This window comes from Lithobates pipiens, unplaced genomic scaffold, assembly GCF_037356315.1.
Source record: "Lithobates pipiens isolate NorthernLeopardFrog02 unplaced genomic scaffold, aLitPip1_a1.2 Scaffold_16, whole genome shotgun sequence".
NCBI classification, from domain to species: Eukaryota; Metazoa; Chordata; class Amphibia; order Anura; family Ranidae; genus Lithobates; species Lithobates pipiens.
In genome coordinates this window covers 495,420,443-495,447,720 of record NW_027507748.1, presented here as the reverse complement: position 1 = coordinate 495,447,720, position 27,278 = coordinate 495,420,443, and the positions used below count along the sequence as shown (strand labels likewise).

The window sequence follows — 27,278 nt, the reverse complement described above, 5'->3', positions numbered from 1 at the left end:
GCGTTTTCAATAAAAATCCACAGAGGACACTCCAAAAATCCACAGTACATTCCAAACTCCCACAATGCATTGAAGAAATAGAATGCCGAACACTAATTAATGCGCGTTTATGAGCGTTTATCAGCGTTTGTCGTTTTTTGGCGGTGAAAAACGGCACTTTGAACGCGAATTTCTAGCGTTCAGAAAAAAGCCCATAAACTCCACTGCTCATTAAAGCTGAAAAACGTCCATGTGTGCATGGACACATAGGCTAACATAGAGTGGAGTTTACAAAAAACGCCCAAACGCCAATAAACTGCAGTTTATCAGCTTCAGTGTGCATGGAGCCTTAGCCAAAATCACACCTGAGCAATGTATGTGACTAGTTTCTCCATACAGGAGGTGTCTTGAAGCTGTCACTACCCACAAAGGATTTTGTACTAAGTATTAAATACATTTTAATTGGCGTGTTCAATCATTTTTCCCTGTGTAATTCCATTTTATTACACATAACTTCATTTCTGAACTTATTTGTTTTGAGTTATTTCTATGTATGGATTGCATGGATTGTTGAAAATTTTATAGCACCTTTTTTTTTTTTAGAAATATATTTCCCTAGAAAAATGGTGACATGTTCAATACTTATTTTACCCGCTGTATCTCCCAGGTTTCAGCAATGAATGCACAAATGTAGACTAGACAAATTTTATATGCGCTAAGGTCTTTGAATACTTGGCAGCATTTTGATGAAAGTAATTACGGGACAGTGGCTGTGTAGTCAACAAGGTGTTTTCTCGGCTCAGTAATTTACAAAGGACTGACTAGTCTTGTGTCACATGGGTGTTGCTCTAGTTGCCTGGTACATTCCTTACTAATTACACAGTGAGGGAATAGGCCTCATTGAGGACAGTCAGTTCAGAAGAACGTATGAATATGCAGCACTAATGAGGACAGACTGCACTGCCTCCCATACTATAGAAGAATACTGTATACAGGGTACTGTTCTATAAGACTGTTCTCTGTGCACACGCCTACACACAGATTGTAGGGACAGATAGAGTTCCACTTTATCTTACTGATGACATCTTTGTACCCTTGGATGGTCTGGTTGCTGCAGAAAAGCCAGTTTCTTTTTTTATATGTATTTTCACAGGAAGTGCCTCTTTTACATGGGGGGGGGGGGGGGGAGCGGGTGCTCAGCAACCCACCTTAACCGCTGCTGTTATACTGCGGCAGGTTGACTCGGCTGTGCGAATCCCCATAGGCGTACGTTAGCTGCTTTAAGAGCAATAGCAGGCACGTGCGTGCCGGAGCCAATGCACGTGGCCTGCGGCCCCGATGTCCGCCGGCCACCCGTGATCACTCCACAGAGACCCAGAATGGGGATCTGTCAATGTGAACAAACCAATCCCCAATCTGGCAGAGTAGAGAGAGATTGTTCCTAATCACTAGGAACAGACAGCGATCTCTCTGTACTCCCCAGTCAGTTCACCCCCCCATGGTTAGAAACACCTCCCTAGGGAACACTTAAACCCTTGATCGACCCCTAGTGTTAAGCCCTTCCCTGCCAGTGACATTTATATAATAATCAGTGGCTATTTTTTGCACTGATCGTTGTATAAATGTCAGTGGTCCCAAAATAGTGTCCGATCTGTCCGCCGCAATGTCGCAGTCCCACTAAAAATTGATGATCACCGTCATTACTAATAAAAAAAATAATAATGAAAATACCATAAATATATGCCCTATTTTGTAGATGCTGTAAGTTTTTGCACAAACTAGAGCTGCACGATTAATCATCAAGAATTGTTATCGCAATTTTTTTTTTTCCCCCGTTGCGATCTTGATAAGTCAGTAAAAAGGAAAAAAATACTGCGCTCCTAACTACCTAGTGAAAAAATAAACCAACATATATAGCAGCGGCTACTAAGTGTGATACACACCAAATACAGTAGAGAAAAGAAAAAAATAGCTGCGCTGATACAAATTATTCCCGTCACATAAGTAACCTTAGTTATTGAGTAAATCTCTTAGGTAAACAAAAATATGATCAAACATTCAAGTGAAATTGATAAATAAAGTAGTGAAAATTGGATACCAATTAGTGTAAATTAATATTAGAAATTCTTAAATTAATAAATATATATATATATATATATATATATATATATATATATATATATATATATATATATATATATATATATATATATATAAAATAAAAATTAAAGTGAGAAAAGTCCCAAGTGATAAAAAATCTCAAAGTCTAAATAATACATGAAGCGAATCGTGCAATTTTCCATCACCAAAAGTGCAGACACCGCAAAGAATACACATTTACCAGATGGCAAGCATCAATAGCTTGCAAATAATACCCGACAGGGTCCCAGTAGTAGATCTTCACGTAGCAAGACAGCAGGTCAGGAATACACACCCGATGATATACCAGTGAGACTTTCAATCGTGGGATAATGGTCAAGACATAGAGTAAAAACCGCATGTATGCCGGCCGGCAAGCGAGCGCCCGTTCGCTCAGGATCCCAACGGGAATGCATCAGCACGTCCTAGCCACCCGACGCGCGTTTTGTCACACGAAGATCTACTGCTGGGACCTTGTCGGATATTATTTGTGAGCTATTGATGCTTGCCATCTGGTAAGCGTGTATTTTTTGTGGTGTCTGCACTTTTGGGGATGGAAGATTGCACGATTTTCTTCACTTATTATTTGGACTTTATTTGAGATTTTTTATCACTTGGGACTTTGCTCACTTTATTTTTATATACATATTTTTTATATTTATTAATTTTAAGAATTTCTAATATAAATTTTCACTAAGTGGTATCCAATTTTCACTACTTTATTTATCAATTTCACTTGAATGTTTGTTTGATCTTGATGAGTGTTTCCTGATTCTTGCTATGCAAACCATTCTCTCTGCTCTTCTGAAGCCACAGCCATCAAAAGAAAGGAGGAGAAAAACTGGGCAGTCTGCCAAGAATCACAACATTCTTTAGCAGTGGACAGAAGTCTAAACATAGGGGGTTATTTACTAAAGGAAAATCCACTTTGCACTGCAAGTGCACTTGGAAGTAAAGTTGCTGTAGATCTGAGGGGGACATACAAGGAAAATAAAAAAACAGCATTTTAGCTTGCACATGATTGGATGATAAAATCAGCAGAGCTTCCACTTGTTTCAGATCTACCCTTTAGATTTACAGTGACTAAACTTCCAAGGGCACTTGCAGTGCAAAGTGGATTTACCTTTCGTAAATAACCCACATTGCAACAATTTGTCAATGAAATAGACTTTGTGTGTAAAGTGAGGAAAGTTTAACCTTTTAAACACTAATGCTATGTATAGACAAGCCTTTTTTCCATTGGAATAAACTGAAGGTTTCTCCGATGGAATTCCGCTCAAGCTGTCTTGCATACACACGGTCACACCAAAGTCCAACCGTCAAGAATGCGGTGACATACAACATGTACAACGGGACTAGAAAAAGGAAGCTCAATAGCTTCCGTCTCGTACTTGCCAAACAGGAAGTGAGAGGAAATCCCTGCAAATGAAAGGAATTCCTTGGGGACCCCCATTTTACCAGAGCTAGTGTCCTCTTTGGAAGATTTCCCCTCCTATTACTTTTATGAGGACAACGTACAATTTGGGATTTTCTTTTACTTTCACTTTCAATGATAATGGTAAAAATGACAAATAGAGAGGGTGGATTTCCCTAACGAAGGCACAGACAACAATAAAAATTGACAGGCGTTCTTATCCCTCTCTACTCTATCCAAAACTAAAACCACTGAAATTCTTACCTGAGCCTAATCTCGATCCATCACTGTGACCATTTGCAGCAGCACAGATCTTCTCTCCTCCTCTCACAGGAGGCTCAGCAGCACCAGGAGCCATTGGCACCCGCTGCTGTCAATCAAATCTTGTGAGCAGAGACCGAAGGGGGGGGGGGGGGGGGCCTGAGCCGCACTGTGTGTGTCAATGCTAGAGGAGGTAGGAGTGCCGTAATGAAGAGGAAAATCGGGGATGCTCTGTGCAAAACCATTGCACAGAGCAGGTAAGTATAACATGTTATTGTAGAAAAAAAAAAATGGGCAAGTTCACCTTTTGGTAACATGTTTTTTTTGGGGGGATTTAACATGTTACTAATTCAGCACACCCCGATCAAACAGCCCATACAGAGGTACAAGCGGAATGCTGTAGGTAGTCGCTGCAGAAGTCTGGTGTTTGCGATATGCTGTTAGCAGGTGCAATGCTCTGTAAGCTCCTGAGAAGAAAACAAAATAATAATTTTAAATACATCATTTTACCTACAAAATATGTGCATTTTTTTTTTCTTTTTTTTTTTTATTTAAAGTTGAACTTGCCTACAGAAACCTGATGAAACACTCGACTCACGGTTGCAGCACATTATTCTCACAGAAAATTGCCTTTTGGCAAAAAAATAAAATAAAAAAAATAGGCATTCAGAAGGTGGCCTTAACCAGACTTTTTCAACCAGGGTGCCTTGGCAAAATGCCTAGAAAGTGCCCCAAAAAGCCAGAGGATGGATCAAGCATGCCTTTTTGTTACACAAAGTACAGCATTTAAAACCTTGGGCACCGTGTGGGCCAGCTCACCGATGACATCATAGTTTGAGGAGGAGGACGTCAGCACCTGGAAATGTCCTTGTTGGCCCTCTCCTGAGCACTGGGGTCATGTTAGCTGATGGAGAAGAGAAATGCTGAAATACTAGTCCGTACTAGAGGTCAACCAATATGGGTTTTTCTCTGGCCGTCGTGGCGGCCGATGGTCGATATATGATGCCGCCTTTTTTTTTTTTTTTATTAGGGCCAATTTGTTAAGCTGTAGTTTTTTTTTTTGTTTGTTTGTTTTTTGTTAGTTTTTTTTTTTCCCCTTCATCTCATAAAATCTAACAGACACCTTTCACACTGGGGCGCTCTTGGGCTAAAAATAGCGCCTGTAAAGTGCCTGCAAAACGCATCCCCTGCAGTGTGACAGCCCGAGTGCTTTCACACTGAGGCGATGAGCTGGCAGGACGTTAAAAAAAATCTTGTATACCACTCCTGCCTATTGAAATGAATGGGCACTGCTGCGGAAGCACCTGCAATGCGATTTGGCAGCGGGGCTTCACGGGAGCATTTAACCCCTTCATCGGCCGCTAGCTGGGTTGCAAGTACCCCGCTAGCAGTCGAATAGCGCTGCTAAAATTATGGTAAAGCACCGCTAAAACTAGCAGCGTTTTACCGTCAACGCCTGCCTGCTCCAGTGTGAAAGCAGCCTTAAGTAATAAGTGATACAGAAAATTTCTTACATTTATTACACAAAACAAACCTCCAATCAGTTCACTTGTATGTATAATTTAGATTAAAAAAAAAAAACTATATATTAAATACACAAAAACAGGTAATCAAAAATTTAGGCCAAAAAAAAATGGGCTAACTTTTTTTTTTTTTTTAAATCATTAGTGTATTTTTTCCATAAAAATTTGCATTTGAAAGACCTCTGCGCAAATACCATGTCGCATAAAATATTGCAACAACTGCTGTTTTATTCCCTAGGGTCTCTGCTAAAAAAATATAGATAATTTTTGGGGGTTCTAAGTGATTTTCTAGCAGAAAATACAGGATTTTTACTTGTAACCAACAAGTGTCAGATTTAGTCTTTAAATGGTTAAACTGAGAACTTCTACACAGGGAGTTCAGTTCATTGATAACTATAAACTTTGTATCTCTTTGGTCTTTTCTTGGCAGACTGCCCAGAGAGGAGAACAAGTAGCTCCACAGAAGATTTCAGGCAACTTACATTGACTTCTATTACAGAAGTCATTTGCAAGTCACGCTGAAGATGTAATCGGCCTTTTTTATCAGCTCAATCGGCCGATGCCGATTAATTAAAACCGCCAAATATCGGCCGATACCTCTAGTCAGTCCCAGTATGCAAAGGTGTATTTGCTTTGGAGTAATAAATCACTTCTAATGTTGGGTGTCTTGCATGTGTGGATCCTGTTGTGTTATGAAAAAATTTATTTTAGTTTTTTTACATTTCCGAATGTAAAAAACAGAGGTGCCTCGTGGTTGTGTAGAATTTCAAAGCGTACCTTGACCGAAAAAAGGTTGAGAACCACCTGACCTGTTTGGTGGCACTCTGTAAAGTGAGAGAAGAGACTAGTGTGAATTTAGCCCTATACTATGAGACGTGTATACAGTACAGACATTTAGATTTCTAAAACTGGTTTTATCAGTTTTTTTTCTTGTCAATATGTTGTTGTTTCAACAAGATCATATCAAGAAAAATGTAAAAACTGTAAGATTAGTGTTTGTTGCAAAACATTGATTAGATAAGCCCAGTCACTGGTGTGACTTCTAAAGGGCGTGACATTGCCTGAGAACCAGGAATAAGCTTACTCTACAAAATAATGTCCGTTGGCATGGACCACAGGGTGAGTACATGGATTGAATTTTGTTACAAGGGTGAGATCGGAGGGTGGCGATAAATGGGGAGTACTCTGAATTAGAGGTCGACCGATATATCGGCCGATATTTGGTGTTTTTTAATTAATCTGCATCAGCCGATTGTGCTGATAAAAAAAAAAAAAAAAAGGCCAATTTAAAACTTCAACATGACTTGCAAATGACTTCTGTAATAGAAGTCAATGCAAGTTGTCTGAAGTCTTCCATGGAGCAACTTGTCTGGGCAGCCGGTGTTCGTCCATCCATCGGATAGTGTCCGCCCCGTACTGCGCAGGCGCATCGCTTGCGCAGTACAGAGCAGAAGGAGCTTCAGAAAATCTCTGAAGATGAACGACGCCTTCGTGGCTTCATCTTCAGCTATTTTCGGAATCTGTGTGTGCTGTGTACTGCGCATGCACAGTACACAGCGGACACTATCCGATGGGGAACACAATATGATAGGACACTGGCCAAGTCTGAGAAAAGAACTTGGAGATACAATGTTTCTACTTCTCAATGAACTGAGCCCCTGTGTAGGAGTTTTCAGTTTAACCATTTAAAGACTAAATCTTTTGTGACACTTGTTTGCTTACAAAAAAATCCTGTATTTTCTGACAGAAAATTACGTAGAACCCCCAAACACTATATATATATATATATATATATATATATATATATATATATATATATAATATTTTAGCAGAGACCCTAGGGAATAAAATGGCGGTTGTTGCAATATTTTATGTCACACAGCATTTGGGCAGCAGTCTTTCAAACGCAGTTTTTTTTGGAAAAAATACACGAATGAATTAAAAAGAAAAAAGAAATCAGTAAAGTTAGCCGTTTTTTTTTTTTTTTTTTTTTTTTTTTGATTACCTGTTTTGTGTATTTAATATTTAAGATATAGTTTTTGTTTTTTTCTGTTATCTAAATTATACATAAAAGTGAACTGATTGGAGGTTTGTTTTGTTTAATAAATGTAAGAAATGTTCTGTATCGCTTATTACTTAAGGCTGCTTTCACACTGGAGCGGGCAGGCATTGACGGTAACACTGCTAGTTTTAACGGCACTTTACCATCATTTTAGCGGTGCTATTCAGCTGCTAGCGGGGTGCTTATAACCCAGCTAGCAGCCGAGGAAGAGATTAAATGCGCCCGTATGGTGACGCTGCCGAAACGCTTTCCATGTGCTTCGGCAGCGGTGCCCATTCATTTCAATGGGCAGGAGTGGTGGAGGAGCGGTATACACCGCTCCAAAGATGCTACTTGCAGGACTGTTTTTTAGCCCAAAGTGACTGAAAAATGCCTCAGTGTGAAAGGGGTCTAACTGTTAGATTTTATGAAATGAAGGGGAAAAAAAATAAAAAACCGGCCTACCATATCGTCTGCCGCAATTTCTAAATATCGGCATCAGCCAGAGAAAAAAACAAAAATCGGTCGACCTCTACTCTGAATGGTCAGGGGTGGGTAGTGGGGTCCCCCAGGGTTCTGTGGTGGGACCAATCCTATTTAACTTGTTCATAAACGACCTGGAGGATGGAGTAAACAGTTCAATCTCTCTCTTTGCGGATGATACTAAGCTAAGTCGGGTAATAACCTTGCAAGAAGATCTGAACAAATTAACGTGGTTGTAAACCCTTACAACCAACTTTGACCTACAGGTAAGCCTAGATTAAAGCTTACCTGTAGGTCCAAGAAATATCTCCTAAACCTACACGGTTTAGGAGATATTTGCCGAAAGACAGGCACCGCTGTCTACGGCGCATGCACTGAGCGCGCCACGGTCAACGGCGATATGCCGCGAGTGGCGGCTCCTGTCCGCATGCGCGGGAGTGACAGCGGCGGAGAAGCGAGACCCACCGAGAAGATGGATGCTCTGGACTACAGGGGACAGCGGTGACTTTGCTGGCTCCTGTGTCAGGTAAGTGACACATAATGGACTACTATGCGATGCATAGTACTCCGTTATGCTTTACCTTTGCAGGAAATCAAAGAGGAAGTAAACTCATCAGGGTTTACTTCCTCTTTAATGGGGTGGGCAACTACATGGCAAATGAGGTTCAATGTAGAAAAATATTGCATTTGGGTGGCAAAAATATGAATGCAATTTATACACTGGGGGGAGAACCTCTGGGGGAATCTAGGATGGAAAAGGACCTGGGGGTCCTAGTAGATAGGCTCAGTAATGGCATGCAATGCCAAGCTGCTGCTAACAAAGCAAACAGAATATTGGCATGCATTAAAAGGGGGATCAACTCCAGAGATAAAACGCTAATTCTTCTGCTCTACAAGACTCTGGTCCGGCATCACCTGGAGTATGCTGTCCAGTTCTGGGCACCAGTCCTCAGGAAGGATGTACTGGAAATGGAGCAAAAACAAAGAAGGGCAACAAAGCTAATAAAGGGTCTGGAGGATATTCGTTATGAAGAAAGGTTGTGAGCACTGAACTTATTCTCTCTAGAGAATTGACACTTGAGAGGGGATATGATTTCTATTCATAAATACCATACTGGTGACCCCACAATAGGGATAAAACTTTTTACAAGGAAGGACGTTTAACAAGACTCATGGCCACTCATTAAAATTAGAAGAAAAGAGGTTTAACCTCTGTACGTCTTTTATCCCTCTTTTACATCTCATGACGAATGTCTACGTCCATTTAATGTACTGCTTAACAAATACAAGCTTGTTGTCTTGACTTATTTAAATCAGTTGTATACCTCTGCACGTGTTTTTTTTTTTTTTTTTTCCTGCAAGGTAAAGTCATAATGTGCTAGTATGCATTGCATGCTAGCACATTATGTGAAACTTACCTTAAAACTAAGCTGTTCCCAGTGCCGTGATGTCAGCACTGCAGCTGATTCCCTTTTCACCCATCTTGCTTCCGGGTTGGTGGGCTCTGTCTCTGTGTCTGGCCGGAGCCACGTTGACACCACTCCTGCGCATGTGCATGGGAGCCGCCGGTCACGGCACAGGGCTTGGAAGTAACAGTATCAGTGGCCATTCCTTCAGAGCACAAGTGATGTCACTGGCTGCATGTAATGTAAATATCTGCTAACGGGTGCATGTTTAGGAGCGATTTACACTTCTATAGATAAGCCATATTATAGGCTTACCTATAGGTAAATGTCAGCAGAGGAAGTTTACTTCCACTTTAAAAACGATATTTGTTGTTTTTGTAATGCATTTTGCTTATTTTCAAACATTAGTATTCAAGTGGTTGTAAAGGCTCAAGGTTTTTTACCTTTATGTATTCTTTGCATGAAGGTAAAAAAAAAAACCTTCATGCAGAGCGGCTCTCCTGTGCCGTATCACCATACTTCCAGGTAGAGGTGCACCAGCTGTACCTTGATTAGTGACAGCACAAGCCTATCGGCAAGTGCTAGCCAGTGGAGGTCTGCCAGCACCCGCTGATCAGTGAGAAGGAGGACAGGACAGGGCTCTGTCAGTGTAAACAATACAGAGCTTTGTCCTGTTAGCTGGGATGTGCTGTTTTTTTTGTTTTGTTTTCTCCCTGCAAAGCAACATGCCACCTCATGGCAAAGATCTCTCCGAGGATCTGAAAAAGAAGAGTTGTTGCTCTACATAAAGATGGCCTAGGCCAGGGATGGCAAACCCTTTTGAGCCTGAGTGCCCAAACCGTGACACAAAACCAACTTATTTCTTTCAAAGTGCCAACACAGAATTAAACCTACCAGCGGCTCTGCACAGAGGCTGGGACTGACCATTCTCTCTATGAATGAGCCTTAAGGGACCAAAAATGTACAATTCTGCCAGATTCTCTCAGGATACAGGATTCAGGAATGCATCGTGCTCAGAATACATTGTGCAACATACACTGACCTACCTGACACATGCACTGACCATTACACTCACCTACCTGACCATTGCACACGCCTACCTGACACATACTTCCTGCACTACTCGCATCCCCATCCCCCACACACAGTACAATGTAGATCGTAGGATCCATCCTCTTCTTTACCTTTCCATGGCCTCATCGTCCAGCTCTCCACGGGCAGTATTGTAGGAATCTCCACCATCCAACCAGTCCTCAATCCCACTGATGGGAGGTCAGCTAGCAGCCATTGCACCTCTCTCCATGGCCATGGATGATCTGCTACAAGCACCGCCCTCCCCCTCTACTGTTCTACAGTCTGCACCAGAGGCACAGACTGAACCAAAGTCATCCTGGAGCAGGGAGAGCTGTAATGGGGTGCCTGCAGACAGGAATGCCTTACTGGAGGTGTAATGGGTCTGGGGCGAGGCAATAAGCTGCAGCACAGACCCTCAGCACCGTGGGGGAAGAACTTTACACCCCCCTAAACATCACACACGGGAGGAGATGACTGGCTGTCCACCCCCCCCCCCCCACCTAACTGGCACTGATGCAAGGAAAGGATCCGGCTGCTCCGTGCCTGCACCGCCAGTGCAAGTGACTGCCTGGCTGGGGTATTCCTCTGGCGTGCCCACAGAGGGCTTGGCGTGCCAGCTGTGGCACACGTGCCATAGATTCGCCATCACTCGCCCAGGCTATAAGAAGATTGCCAAGACCCTGAATCTGAGGGGCAGCATGGTGGTCAAGACCATATAGCAGTTTAACAGGATAGGTTCCACTCGGAACAGGCCTCGCCATGGTCGACCAAAGAAATTGAGTGCATATTCAGATGTTGTCTTTGGGAAATAGATGTATGAGTGCTGCCAGCATTGCTGCAGAGGTTGAAGGGGTGTGAGGATCAGCTTGTCAGTGCTCAGACCATATGCCGCACACTGCATAAAATTGGTTTGCATGGCTCTTGTCCTAGAAGGAAGCCTCTTCTAAAGATTATGCACAAGAAAGCCTGCAAACAGTTTTCTCAAGACAAGCAGACTAAGGACATGGATTACTGGAACCATGTCCTGTGGTCTGATCAGACCAAGATTAATTTATTTGGTTCAGATTGTGTCAAGCATGTGTGATGGCAACCAGGGGAGTAGTACATAGACAAGTGTGTCTTGACTACAGTCAAGCATGGTGGTGGGAGTGCCATAGTCTGGGGCTGCACGAGTGCTGCCGGCACTGGGGAGCTACAGTTCATTGAGGGAACCATGAATGCCAACATGTACTGTGACATACTGAAGCAGAGCATGATCCTGCTCCCTTCGGAGACTGGGCCGCAGGGCAGCATTCCAACATAATGACCTCAAACACACTTCCAAGACCACTGCCTCACTTAAGAAGCTGAGCGTAAAGGTGATGGACTGCCCAAGAATGTCTCCAGACCTAAACCATGTTAAACATCTGTGGAGCATCCTCAAATGAAAGTTGGAGGAGGGCAAGGTCTCGACCATCCACCAGCTCCGTGATGTTGTCATGGAGGAGTGGAAGAGGACTCCAGTGGCAACCTATGAAGCTCTGGTGAACTCCATGCCCAAGGGAGTTAAGGCAGTGCTGGAAAATAATGGTGGTCACACAAAAATATTGACACTTTGGGCATTTTCACTGTGTACTCACTTTTGTTGCCAGTGTATTACAGTATTGGCTTTGTGTTGAGTTATTTTGAGGGGACAGCAAATTTACTGTTATACAAGCTGTACACTCTTAAAAATGTGAGGGGTGTACTCACTTTTGTGAGATACTGTATTGACTGTATCCACACATAAGCTCCTGTCTGGTGATCTACTTTTACTGTCACACCAACATATTATCCGATTCCTTGTTCTTACAATTTTGAATGCTATATGTCAAGAGGAAATAATGTTAGTGACTGGTAGATGTGTGGGTGGAACAGTTGTTAATGAGTAAGCAAAATGCCCTGTGCTTTCCTAGCGTCTAGCTTTATGCAATTGTTTCATGAGACCAATTTTTTTGTTTAGGGCCTGATTCACACTACTAGTGCTCTCCGATGAGAGAGCATTTAACAGGCAATAAGAGGCATTTGTATTACCTCCCCACCACCTGTTTTAACCCCCATGAACCCCACACTACTGCGCCACAATCGCCCCCCAACCACTAGTGTAAACCAGGCCTAGAAAAGAGTGGTGAGGGTTTAGAACTTCTTTCAGGTTGTATTGCTCTGAGTCCAAACTGCATAGATTCCCTTTTTTACATGCCCTACTGATCACTATTACAGGGACTGAAGTAAGGGAAAATCAAAAATTTTGAACAGCGTTAAAGTAGAAACAGATATTTCAGTGATGGCTTTTTAATAAGTGAGCTTGGGTTCAGCCTAATCTGGAAAAAAGCTGTCATTCTTGGGCCAATCGGTTGCAGGTTGGAGATTCCCTGCCCTGCAGCTGCAGGGGTTCTCATGACAATATTGACCAGATATGCCAACATGGTATATGACCCTATTTGGTCACCAGTGGCATATCAATTTGTGTGTTTTATTTTTTTTTTTATGTGTGTGCAGCTACGGGGTGGGGAATCCCTCACCTACAGTTCATTGGCCCGGCATTGACAGCTACCTTCCGGTTTTGACCAACCATCGGTTCGGACTGGCCACGCCCCAACACGTTTCACTCCGCCCCCATAGCTTACTCATGGGGGACCTCAGCATGGAATCGCCATCCCCATGATTCTTCTCCAGAGGCAGAGTGAAATACATTGGGGGTGTGGCCTGCTTGGAGCCGGAGCTGAGGCTGATGCACTTTCTTACCTGGGGTTTGCATAGATGTGCGGCTAACATGGACATTTTCTTCCCTGTACATTGGTGTCTGGAGTCGGGACAAGCTCGGTTCTAGACTGTACTCACAGAGGTCGGCTTTATTGATTGGGATTCTTACATCCACAATTTTTGGGGTCACAGAAGATTTTCTTCACTTTGGAGAAACTTCCTCTCGCTTCCTATTGTGCCCACAGAATCGGAAAAGAACAAGTTAAGGAAATTCTCCCCAAATCGGAGACTGACTGATCGCTAAAATCCCTATGCATTTTTTTTATTTTTTATTACTAACTAAATCTAAAATGACAGGTTTGGCTTTAGGCATACTTTTATTGCTATTATCATTCATATTATTATACAGGAATAATTTACTGCCAACAGTTTGCGCAGCTCTTTAGGTAGTAAAGGGATACAGTTAGCCCTGAAATCTCCTTGTCCCTGGTAATCTGGCATTCTGAGAATACCAGTTGTACAGTCAAGTCAAGTATTCCCAGACCCCTCTGCTGTTATCTACTTACTATCTCATAGAGACTGTCCTGGGGAGAAGCAGACATAGATTCACTTGACGTAAGGCTGTTGACCTACCTTGAATCCTCATGGAATTTTGTTTCAATGCATAAAATGAAATTCAGGTTAAAGTGATATTGAAGGTGTTGTGGTGTGTGTGTTTACCGCATTCTTCGCTCCATAAGACACACCTGACCATAAGACGCACCTACATTTTTGAGGACAAGAAAAAAAAACATTCTGAACCAAATGGTGTACTAAAATATTTATCAGAGCCCATGAAATACAGCCTGACCTGTGCCCATGAAATGCAAACATACCTGTGCCCATGAAATGCAGCCTGACCTGTGCCCATGAAATGCAAACATACCTGTCCCCATGAAATGCAGCCTGACCTGTGCCCATGAAATGCAGCCTGACCTGTGCCTGCCGAATGGCGAGGACGTCATCACATCTGCCTGTCACCGGGAGGTAGGGCGAGGCCTGATCAGTATTCGCTCAATAAGACGAACAGACATTTTCCCCCTTTTTTTGGGAGGAAAAAGTGCTTCTTGTGGAGCGAAAAATATGGTACATAAAAAAACATGTTGTTTGCCTACTCCTGTGTAATGGTTTTGCTCTGAACAGCCCCAATCTTCCTCTTCTCAGATCCTGTACCGGTACTCCTGGCTCCTCCCCTTGCCCCAGCAAGCAGCTTCCTAGTGGTTACTCTTACAGGCTCGCTCCCACCGATGGTGGGTCTTTGCACTGCTCCTTGCTCTGGCATCATAGGATATGATTGACCGCAGTGGGAGTAAATGGCTCCTGCTGCTATCTATCTGCCTTATGACAAGGGAGAGAGTGTAGAGAACTGCTGCTCTCGGGCACGATGCAGGGTTGAGATTGGGCTCAGGTAAGTATAGGGGGGCTGGGGAGATCCTAGACAAAGACAGTGTTGCCTGCTGACATCCTGTTTGTAAGACCGCTGGCTGCTAGTTCTCCCGTAACCTAAGCCAGCGGTCTGACATGCCCATTGTAGTCCTCTGAAAATGAGCGGGGAGGAAGCAGAGACGTTGTGGGCGGACAGGGCCTCAACCACCCCCCCCGTCGCCATCTCTGTGCAGAGCAGGGATTCTCATCAGTAATTCTGCAGGGATCTCCCTCTCCCGCCCCCTGCCGTTATAAGAACAGTGCGCTGTCCGTCATAATGGCAGGGGGCAGGGCATCATCAATCTGTGTTCTCATAACAATACCTGACACAGTGGGAGATCCCTGCTGTGTCATAAAAGTAATTACTGATGATGATCCCCACTCTGCACGGAGATGGCAGGTGGCGGGGGGGCTGAGTGGAGGGGCGCTGTGTGATACAAGTGATTACTGATAATCCCAGCTCTAAACTGGTGGTCCCTGCCAAGCAGTACTGGTGGTCCCTGCCGTTCGGCACTGATGGTCCCTCATGTTTGGCTCTGGTGGTCCCTGACACGTTGCACTGCTTTGCATTTGTAAGGCTGTAACCTATCATTCCATATGTTATGTATGGCTTGCTGGGTACAAAATGAGGGGTGTGCTTTATGTTGAAGTGCGCGAGTTCAAATTTACATGTACAAGCCTAGTGTACCTCCCACGTTCATTCCCATCCCGAGGATTCATGGGAAATGTAGGCTTGAAAAACACTTAAGTTAAACCTGACCTTCCATGACAAAAATAGAAGGTCCTCTTGCATGCAACCCCCTGCCCCCCCCCCCCCCCCTCCACTGCCCAGTTTTTTTTTAACAAAAAACAAAAATACCGTAGTCGTGGCATCCAGGAGGCACACTGTGCCTTCCTGCTGCCTCCTGGGAAATCGGCCACCTGTAAGAATGCAACACAACCAATTGCATAAATGCAGTATTGAGATGGTGAGTGGGGGTATCTCCTGGAAGCCAGGAACACGTTGAGTATGTTTTTTTTTTTTTCCTAAAAGAGCATTGTGGCTATCAATGGATATTTACATCCATAGGTGACCTTCAGAAATTTCTGTTTGTCAAAGCCATATGGAAACAGGGTCCTGACCCTTCCTCTAATACTGTGCATGCCCAGGTGTTGTGTGAAACTGTCCATCCATACTATCATCTCCCCTACGGAGAACATCAAGAAAAACCAGACAGACTAGAAGCCCTCCAGGGTCCATTTAAAAGCATGCCTTTTGTTTATGCTGTAAATGTACAGAGGAAACACAGCATATTATCCACCATACTTCTTATGTGTGGATTAAGGCAAACGATGTCCAGTAAAATAATTTCCCTTCTTCTACAATACAATGTACAGAGGAACACAACATAGGATCCATCATACTGGTTTCACCTGGTTAATTGTTGGATAGCTGGTAGAACGAGTGATATGAGGTTTTCCTCAAGTTTTAATGTTAAGCATGTTAAATAAACAACACACTTTTGTTGCACCTTGGTGCCTACTAATGGCATGGTTTGCATGAACGCATTTGCTCCAGGGAAAAGAGATTGGACCTTATTGTTTGAAATAAATGTACCTTTTTTTTTTTTTTGGTGTTTAGCTTGAGAATGAAGATGACTCTTCGGAAGCTCCAGCTGTAGAACAGCCATCAACCTCCTCACAAGCTCCCCTGGCTGCCCAGGCATCTGGAAGTTCTACAGTAGAAGCATCTCCTCCACCTTACAGCAGCATTGTGGCTGACATTGCCACAAACACAGGTAGGTTTAGAGACAGCAAGCGGTACGGTCCAGGTACACCATTTACCTCTTGAATGGCATATTAATGCTCATGTTTATGCTTGAGATCTCTCCAAGAGGGAAACCGAAACAAAAGCTGTTCTGACACAACCCGCCACTCTCTAAATGTCAACCCCCCCCCCCCCCAAATGACCCCATTTTGGAAAGTAGACACCCCAAGGAAATTGCTGAGGGGCATGTTGAGCCCATTGAATATTTATTTTTTTTGTCCTAAGGGATTGAATATTGACAAAAAATAATAATTTACAAAAAGTTGTCACTAAATGATATATTGCTCACACATGCCATGGTTATATGTGGAATTGCACCCCAAAATATACCCCGAAAACCAATCACCACCTTCAGGATTTCTAAGGGTGAAAATTTTTGATTTCACTCCTCACTACCTATCACAGTTTCAAACGCCATAAAATGCCAAAATAGAACAAAACCCCCCAAAATGACCCCATTTTGGAAAGTAGATACCCCAAGCTATTTGCTGAGAGGCATGTTGAGTCCATGGAATATTTTATATTTTGCCACAAGTTGCGGGAATATTACAAACTTTTTTTTTTTTTGCTCAAAGTTGTCACTAAATGATATATTGCTCACACATGCTATGGGCATAAGTGAAATTACACCCCAAAATAAATTCTGCTGCTTCTCCTGAGTATGGGGATACCACATATGTGGGACTTTTTGGGAGCCTGGCCGCGTATGGGACCCCGAAATCCAAGCAACGCCTTCAGGATTTCTAAGGGCATTCATTTTTTATTTTACTCCTCACTACCTATCACAGTTTTGAAGGCCATAAAATGCCAAGATGGCACAAAACCCCCCCAAATGACCCCATTTTGGAAAGTAGATACCCCAAGCTATTTGCTGAGGGGCATGTTGAGCCCATTGAATATTTTTATTTATTTTTTTGTCCCAAGGGATTGAATAATGACAAAAAATAAAAATAATTTTCTTTTTACAAAAAGTTGTCACTAAATTATATATTGCTCACATATGCCATGGTTATATGTGGAATTGCACCCCAAAATACATTTTGCTGCTTCTCCTGAGTACAGGGATACCACATGTGTGGGACTTTTTGGGAGCCTAGCTGCGTACGGGGCCCGAAAACCAATTGCCACCTTCTGGATTTCTAAGGGCGCAGATTTTTAATTTCACTCCTCACTACCTATTACAGTTTCAGTTACAGTTTACACTTAATCAGGGACTCATCAACGCAGACAACTTGATGGGGAGTAAACAAGTCTGCAAAACGTTGGTTGAAGTGGTTTATGAAGGGCTGAATTTTGTAGAGCCGATCGTATTCAGGGTCTCCACGATGATGACAAAGTTCACAAAGTTCATTGTCACTGAAGTGCATGAACCGCAAGATCTGCTCGTATCGTTTCCTGGACATGGAGTTAGAGAACACGGGCATGTGGTCAGTCAGATGCGTGGACCAATAAGCCCGCAACGTCATGAATTTATGTGTGCCCATGTTGAGGGAAAGGCCCAGAAAGGTCTTAAATTCGGAAACCGTAACTGGCTTCCAATCTCTGGCAAGGGAAGGCAACTGGGGATTAGCGGCGATGTGTTGACCAGCATATAAATTAGTTTGGTCCACAATAGATCTATAGAGATCTTCTGTGAAATACAGAGAATAAAAATCAAGTGGCGTAAAATCATCTGTATCCACCTGAATACCGGGTTGGGCAGTGAATGGGGGAAGTACTGGTGCTGCAGAAGTGGTGGGCACCCAATCAGGATTGGCGAATTCTGCAGGAAGGGCACTATGGGAATGATGGGCCTGCCTTAGGCTTCTTGGTGGCAGCGGGACACTATTTGTGCTTGCCACCTCGCCAGCTTGAACTGCACTTATGTGACTCACCACGTGATACTGCAGTGCTGGATGTACGTCCAGGGTGTACTAGGCCGCTGGTGCTTGCCAGTTCACCAGAAGGATGAGCGCCGCTAGTACTGGCTCTCTGCTCCATACGAGGGACCTGTGGTTCCTTCACCTCAACAACATCAGAAGATCGGGGTCGGGTACACCTGACGTTAGCAGGGACCTCATCTTCGTCGTCAGAGCTATCTGACATGGAGGCGCTGTCCTCTACAGGTTCGTATTCTGAGCCTGAATCTGACAAATCAGTGTCTTCCTCTTCACTATCTGTCATGCTCAGAAACGTGTAGGCCTCTTCACTAGTGTACCTTTGCTTTGCCATTTCGGGCTCTAAATTTAAGGGTACACTAGTGAGACTCACAGGTAAAAAAAGCACCTAGGCTGTCAGCGACTGTATCAAAACGCTACAAAAAAAACTGTTAGAGATCGCAGGGATCAGGCCTGACTCTGCGAACGCTGTAGTTATGTGTGTTGTGTTTTGTAAGTGACAGTGATCGATCGATACTGCACTTGGGTGGGCTGGGCTGGGCGGAGGGGCAAAACGCAGGTGCTAGCAGGTATCTGGATTGATCCCGCTAACAATGCGTTTTTTTAGAACCCTAAACTGCTGGGCACGCTAGTATAGATCAGATCAGATATTGATCTGTTCAGATTCTATACCACTAAGGGAGGTGTATGCTTTGCGCGTGGGTGTTAGCGGTACTGGCACTAACCTAGCACTGCCTGGGGCGACGCAGACCCTATCTGACCCTAAAACCTAATTGATATCATCTGCCGGGTGATCAGCGTCACCCGTAACACTTATACGGTGATCACTGGTGAAAGGGTTAACTAGGGGCAATCAGGGGGTTAAAACCTTTATTGGGTATTTATATGGGGGTACCTGACGCTATATAAAAACCTGATGGGGGGACCTAAATAACTAAATAACTAACTGGCTAACCAGCGTCACCAGTGACACTTATACAGTGATCGCTGGTGAAAGGGTTAACTCTAGGGGCAATCAAGGGGTTAAAACCTTTATTAGGTCATATATCGGGGTACCTAACGCTATAAAAACCGATCGGGGGGTGACTGGGGTGCAAAGTGTGCCTAATGTGTACCTATGTGTCAGTGGACTGTTGGTGCACTTACTTGGATGTCTTCTCTCCTCGCTGTCCGGTCAAAAAGATCGCCACGAGGGGAGTGACATCACTTCCTCCTTCATGTGTTTACACTTACACAGGGGAGGAAGCTTCTCATTCGCCAGGAGCGATCGAGAGGGGATGGCCAGAAACCAGGGAACCGGACTGCCGCATCCAGCGGGAGGGGGTCCGATCGGACCCCCCACCCGCTGGAAGGCGAGCACGTACATGTACGTGCTTGTGCCTGTCGGTGCCATTGCACCGACGTACATTGCTATGCGGCGGTCCTTAAGTGGTTAAACAAAAGAAATTGGCTAACTTTCATGTTTTTTTTTTTTTTTTCCATGAAACATTGTTTCGGGGTTTTGAGTAATTTTCTAGCAAGAAAAGATTATTACATGTAGGAGAGAAGTGTCAGAATTGGCCTGGGTGGCAAAGCGTTAATTACATAAGTAATAAACAAATAATTATTATGTATTGTTTTTAAGGTAATTTACTATATTTTCAAAAACTCTACTCAAGCAGGAGGCTTAAAGGACAAATTACTGAAGTTTGAAGTTATAACTTCAAACCAGTAATTTCACAGTAAATAGATAAATAATAATAAATTATATTATAGCATATAGCATAATATAGGATTCAGCTTGATTATAAGGCCCCTTTCACACAGGACGGAACCGTAATGATCCGCCCCGTGATGATCCTCTTGCTCAGCGGGGATCGCTCCATTTATCCCCGCTGAGCCGGCGGATGATAGGGCAGTCCTGACACACTGTGCAGGGACCGTCCTGTCAGATCTCCACTCTCCTCTATGGGGGATCAGATGAACACGGACCGTCTGTCCCTGTTCATCCGATCCGCTCTGCAGACGGATAGAAAAATAGGATTTTCCTCCGTCTGCAGAATCTGACCCTTGGCGGAGACGGACGATATCGGGTGTCTGTGGATGTTCATCCACAGACACACGCTATCACATAGGGATGCATGCATGTCTGCATTTCATCCGCAAACGGATGGATGAAATACGGACATACGGTCCGCATGTGAGAAAGGGGCCTTACAGTATCTTTTCAACAGTATATTTTTTTATGTTCATGGCAGGTGAGGCTCTGCCTCGCCTTCCTCCCTTGACTGCACATCCCTGCTGTCAGCATTTTTTCAGACGCAGTGTGGCTTGGGCCCCCCCCCTCTTCTTAGTTTTTGACACACGGGGGCAAGAGCCAATGGCTCCTGATGCTCTCAATCAAACCTGTGAGAGAGAGAGAGAGAGACAGACAGAGGAAAGTAGAGAAGAACTGCTGCAGATGGGACATCACTGGAGTGAGATCGGATTCAGGTGGGTATTTCAGGGGGAGGTTGGGGGTGAGGCTACTATTGAAAGGTTTTTTACCTTAATGCGGAGAGTGTAGTGTAACCTCTGTCATCAATGTCAGTGGATATAACAATAATTCATAATTGGCTTCTTAAAAGCTTAGTATATGATAGGACTTTTAGGTTACTGCATAAACAGAATCTAAAATTTGTAACTTTTAATCCTACATTATAAAATTACAATTTTCACGATAAAAAAAATCCACTTGCTTATAATTCTATTTGCAATGATTCAAAATACCTAAACCATGCACAGAAAATATTTGGTTCTTTCTAACTATAGTTTTACAAGATCATTCTTATACAGTACATATTAATATATGGGGTGTGTTGGTGTCGTGCTGATCTAGCACTGAGTGATCAGTCTGGGGAGTATTTAATACTCCTGGCTCTAGATATCTAAGCCAATAATAAAGCTCTAAAATATCTGATAATAATCAATAAATGTGAACTTAGTGTAGATAAAAAAAATCAATATACTTGTGAGCACAATATAAAATATAAATTCATGCACAATTATTCCAAATTAATCATGAATAATAACAGATATCCATAAAGTGCTGAGTGCTCAGTCCCTCAAATGTGTCCAATACGTGCAAGTAGTGAACGCACTACAGAAGTAACAGAATTGTGATTAAAGTTAAAAGTGCATAATAGTATTGTAAACTCCTCTATAAAGTGTAAATTATTCCAATATGATTGTAAACAAAATGAGGCAATATCCATAAAGTGCTACGTGCTCAAAATTCTGAAAAAATGTCTGGTAGGTGTAAATAGTAAACACACTCCAGAGGTGGCAAGAAAAATATAAATAAAATTAAAATTGCATAATTGTGGTAAAAATCATATATATATATATATATATATATATATATATATATATATATATATATATATATATATATATATATATATATATATATATATATATATATATATATATATATATATATAATCTATATTACATATATATATTTATTTATTACATATATCTCACAATATAATTAAATTGCAAGGGAAAGAAAGTAAAAAACACACTGCTGAAGCAGCTAAAACATGCATCAAAAGAATCGCTTCAAAATAGAATATCCATGCTTATTCAGGTCTTTCCAAACATAAACATAAATATAAATGCCCAATACAAAAGTGGTGTGTAGGGACCAGCTCCTTTAAGTGCAAGTGCTTCTCTATGTAGACTGTGCAATCTTCAAAGCAGGTGACAATTTCCCAGTGTTTTATCACTCTGTGACCACACTCTTTTGGTAGGCAATGGCCCCTTACCTTATGGTAAGGAGAAAATCGCATGTAAGCATATATCCCTGGATCTCTTTATAACTCTTCTCCCCAGATCCACAGAATTACTTCTCCTTTATTTCTTTATCCCTCGGTGGGGACCCCAATAAATCAACAAAAGGGAGTACCATAGTGTAGTAATTTTATAACAGATAGTACAGATGAGGGTACTTGCATAGTTATCAGTTAAAACCAGCCTTTCTCCAAACGAGTAGCGAACTCGTATCTATGTACATCAATGCTGAGCGTCTTTTCCGTCCCTACGCGTGACATCACACCATGTGACTTCATCGGGGAGCTGGGAAAGTACGCTGCAAACTTATATATAGTTTAAGAGAAGGTCATAGTGTGGATGGCCGGTGTTTTTCCATAGACAACTATATGGGCGCCATTTTCTTGAAGCCCAGACTGGCAATATAAGCAATGTATCTTTATCCATAATATATGTCGCTGGAATAGGGGGCAGCCATTTTCTGTCTTACCAAACACCGCCATTTTTTAGGTTGTATTCCCACCACGGAAGTAACTGTTTACTAAAATGTCGCTCGAAACGGACATCGCCATTTTGTAGGTTATATAATAAATTCCAGGCGGCCAAATTAACGGTAACAGAGGTTTAAATTAATGTTAGCCCTTCATGATGACATTGCATTATAAGAATAAAAATCTATATCACAAACTACTAGAAGGAAGGATTAATACTTTGGATATTTCCAAGACCCAGAATTTTTTCTTGAAGCATTTCATGAACAACGTTCACTTCTTCAGGAGAAGATGAACAGTAGATCTATAATCTACATCGACAAGCAGGTTTGCCACTTTGTTGCATGGCTTGTAGTGTGGCACCTTTCTGCCTTTGTTTTGCTATGTTTTAGACAAATTGTGGCCTGGGGTTACACTGAAGAGAAAGTGGGAGTAAAATTTGCCCCATTGATGTCAGTAGCAGCAAAAATAACATCCAGTATTGGTTTCATTGGTAACACCAACCTCTAACATTGGGTTCACTGTAGGCAATAGTAACCCCCCAACTTTTAGGTTAGTGGTCGCATTAATAACCCCCCAATGTTGGGTTCAGTGGCCACAGTGATCACCGCCCCAACATTTGAGGTCAGTGGAAGCAATAACCCCAACTTTCAGGTCAGTGGCCCAATAACCCCTAATATTGTGGTCAATGGCCGCAATAATAACCCCTAATATTGGTGTCACCAGCCACAATAATCCCTAAACTTGATGTTGGTAACTGCAGTAAGAAACGCCCAAAATTGGTGTCAGTATTGAGAGGGAAAAAAAGAAAACCATTGCAGCACTTACAATAAGTTACTGTAAATCTCTAGTTGCCATTTGTTTTAATCTTTTGCATATAAATGCCGTGTAGGTGTGCAGTGGTTTGACTCGCCTCGCCTCGCTACCCACTTCATTGGTACTCCCTTAGCCACTCTGCCGGACCTTTAATTTAACTGTCAGACGAGATTACTTTGCTTGTAAGCGCAAACACGAGTGCAATGCACAGTGCTGCAATGCAAAGTGTTCCAAAACAGCGACTCTTTTTTTGATGGATTTTCCAGTCCTTTTGGTTGGCCATTCTGAAAATACAAGCACCACAAGAATGATGACAATCTGTTAGAAAACCTTGTTATGATATATGCATCAACTCTTGACTTTCTACTTCTTTGTGTCATTACCTTGCCAATGTGCCATAAACATTCTAGTAGTTAGTGGAAAGTGCATAAGCAGGGATAAAGTGGTTAAGAACTTCCTCTTGTTGTTCCACTATGTTTTACTCTTTACTAATTTCATTTCATTTCAATTAATTATTCGGAGCAGATTTTCCATGGGGCTTATTTTAAGTAGTCTCATAAACTTCAGAATTTTACCACTACATTTTTTATTTTTGTCCCCGCTTTTTAGAACTCTAATACTGATTTGTAAATGACAGATTTCAGATTTTGACTTGGAGTGCAACAATGTCTGAAAGTCCAAATTGATTCCGTAATGATGTTAAATTTAAAAAAAATAGACCGTTCTTGTCACAGATAGTAGGGGACTGCTTGCTTTATCTTGGGGTTTGAGGCGTTTCTTGATTGAAGGATTGATGACAAGTACATAGTAGAAAACCAAGACAACGCATGGACAGAAATCTGAACACATTGCAAGCTCTGGATAGGAGATATATGGTCAGTGGACAGAGCCAGGAGTATGCCTAAGGCCGCGTACACACGGGCGGACTGTTCGCCCAACTTTGTCCGCTGAACAGTGTTTCAGCGGACAGTCCGCTCGTGTGTGGGCTTCAGCGGACAGTTTCAGCGGACAGTCTGACGAACAAAGTTTTTCGGAATTTCCGTAAGACTGTCCGCTGAAACTTGGTTTGCGCGGACAGTCCGCTCGTGTGTAGGCTTGTTCGTCAAACTAAGTTCCGCGCATGCTCAGAAAGGATTTACACGCCGAAGGTTGCATTGCAGTGTATAGGACTTCGAATCTCTCGTCCCGTCGTACGTGCCGTTCACGTCATCGCGCAAGTTTTCAGCGGACTGTTCGTTCGTCGTGTGTGGTCAAGTCCGTTCATGCTAATTTTGAACGGACTGTTTGTCAAACTGTTTGACGAACCTAGTTGGGCGGACAGTCCGCCCGTGTGTACGCGGCCTAAATGGTCTTCTGATGGTAAATGGCTCTCACTGTGGTGCAAAGCTTAGGGGCACTTGGCCTTCACCAAAGTCATTTACGGTAGGATGGACTTGTGTGACAGGACAACTGAAAGTATGCTTCCCAAGGCTTGCCAGTACACAACAAACGGATGAATCGGCCAGTCAGGGCACAGTTCCTAAGTGGCTTCTAACACAGAACAGATGTAAGAAGGCACAAACACAGATTAAAGCCATTAGCAGTTCTTATTTTCTCCATTCACACAAAGTGGCAAGTGAAATCCCCCCCCCCCACTGGGACATTGTATTCTGATAGTGACATGACTTGCTGTCAGAACACAATGATCAGCGACTGCAGCTGGTTGGCTGCAGCTGCTGATCGATGGAAGATTTTCCAGCGTGTTCCTTTGACAGAAGTTGATTAAACAGTTTCTGTTGAGTGGGAGAGCCCTCACACTTCTGTTAAGCTGGCCACATCTAAGAATGGCCCAGAGAGAGAAATGACAGCAAACGTGAGACTTTAGAGATGAATATACCTAAAAAATACTTTCACAGTTCTGATCTCTGGATGGCCCATTTTAATGTAGACCTACCAGGAAAGATGCACCAAAGTGTGTGTGTGTGTATATGTGTATGTATGTATATGTATATGTATGTGTATATATATATATATATATAATAAAATCTAGTCAACAAGTGAAACCAGTTAGTGAGCTACTAAGACTATCCAACCCATTCTGCCACTGAACTATAAGCGGCTTGCTAAATGCTGTACAAAGAGGAATATATGATCTTGGCTTTCATGGTAATTCTAACTCTTTCTTGCTCAGTGACTCAGAAACAAGAAGGTGGATTAGGAGTTTTGACTTTACTCACTGTACACGTGTTCTGGGTATGTGATACAGGAAATATCAAAGCCAGAGAAACTCTGGTAACTGGCATTTTCAGCAGTAGCAGACTAGATACAGTATTCCTTCTTATCTATGTATGTATAACTGGCTACATGTTGCTTTTGGCCTTTTTTGCAACCCAGTTAGCCAGAATCTAAAGAATATCTCACAGGGTCAATGGGAATGTACTTCCAGAAGCATGTACTGTGCAGTCTCCGCTCTCTACTGTTTCTGTACTTTCAGTCATATGTAATGGTCTGTTTTAATATGCTGTGAGAAGATTCTACTTGAGGTTTCTGTACGTGAGAGGCAGATTGGGAATTCATCTGCATCACAAACAGGGGTTCTCAGATTACCAGATTACTGACAGATGGAACTGGGGTAAATTCGAAGACCACAGCAGTTCTTGTAAAAACTGTACTGAGAAAGTTTGGGTGTGCCTTCTGCATGTGTCACAAGGGTAATTTTTATTTTTATTTTGCCTAGAGTGTGCCTTTTTAACTATGAGTCTCTTGAGCTATTAAATGATTCTATAGAGAATCTGAGGAAACACAGAGATACAGAAAATGTTCACCACCTATTCTTAGGGTGGCCATACTCCTTCTTTTTTTTTTTTTTTTTTTTTTTTTGGGACAACTTGTTCAGTAACATGCTCTTAGCCCCTGTACACACGGTCGGAGATTTCGACAACCAAATCCGTCGGATTTTCTCCGTCGGATCTTGTCCGAAACTGTTGCATACACACGGTCGGACTAAGTTGTCGAAAAATCCGATCTTTCAGAACGTGATGACGTAATTTCGGTAGGATGGGACTACATTCAGGCTAGTAGCCAATAGCTTTGATGTAGGAATTTGATCTGAGCATGCGTGGCACTTGGTCCGATCAAAATTTGCTACACATGATCGGATTATGTCCAACCGGCCCAGTTGGGAAATGTTGGAAAATTGGGTCCGACGGATATTCCGACGGAATCAGTCCGATGCATACCACACACAGTCGGATTATCCGACAACACGGTCCGATAGGACACATTCTGACGGATTCTCCGACCGTGTGTACAAGGGCTTATGGACCTTTACTGGCCACGCACCTTATGCTAGTCATAATCAGGGCAATACTTTAGCACAAACTGGTGGCCCTTCAGCTGTTGTAAAACTACAAGTCTCATAAGGCATTGCAAGGCTGAGCATTACAAGCATGACTTCTTCAGGCAGAGACATGATGGGTCTTGTAGTTCCGCAACAGCTGAAGGGCCACCAGTTTGAGAACCCTGCTCTAGAAAACATTGGGGCAAGTATGTTCTCTTTTGTATTTCTTCTGAAAATCAATAAAAAAAGAGATTTAGGGAGCACATGTGGGGCAAGGTCCATAATGGCAGCATAGGTCCAGAGCTCCACACTGAGCCAGGGCATTTTTCAGCTATACCCCTGGGCACAGGTTTCTGAGTGAGATGGACCACAGTGGGCTCCATGTAGGAGGCACAAGGGACTATAGAAATACCAGGAATTTTTATTTTTGCCACAATTTTTTGGAAATGATATATTTTTATTCATGCATGCCATGGGTATACGTGGCATTACACCCCAAAACACATTCTGTTAATTCTCCTGAGTATGGAAATACCAGACATGTGAGACTTCAGGTTTTCAAAGGGTGTTTTTAACCCGCTGCCTTTAAAAAAATAATTTAATGGGTCAAGGTATCGTCCCTGCCATATAAATATAAAACTTTTTACCTACTGTACTAAAAATAAAAACAA

At 42.7% G+C, this 27,278-nt stretch overlaps 1 protein-coding gene across 2 annotated transcripts in view; it reads left to right on the top strand.

Moving 5' to 3' along the window:
- The window catches only part of NDFIP2 (Nedd4 family interacting protein 2), a 181,301-nt gene that overhangs the window by 15,002 nt on the left and 139,021 nt on the right, over positions 1–27,278 (top strand). For both annotated transcript variants that reach the window (XM_077483057.1, XM_077483058.1), the window contains exon 2: positions 16,127–16,283. In XM_077483057.1, coding sequence (XP_077339183.1) covers positions 16,127–16,283 — 157 coding nt within the window. The remainder of the gene's footprint in view (positions 1–16,126; positions 16,284–27,278) is intronic.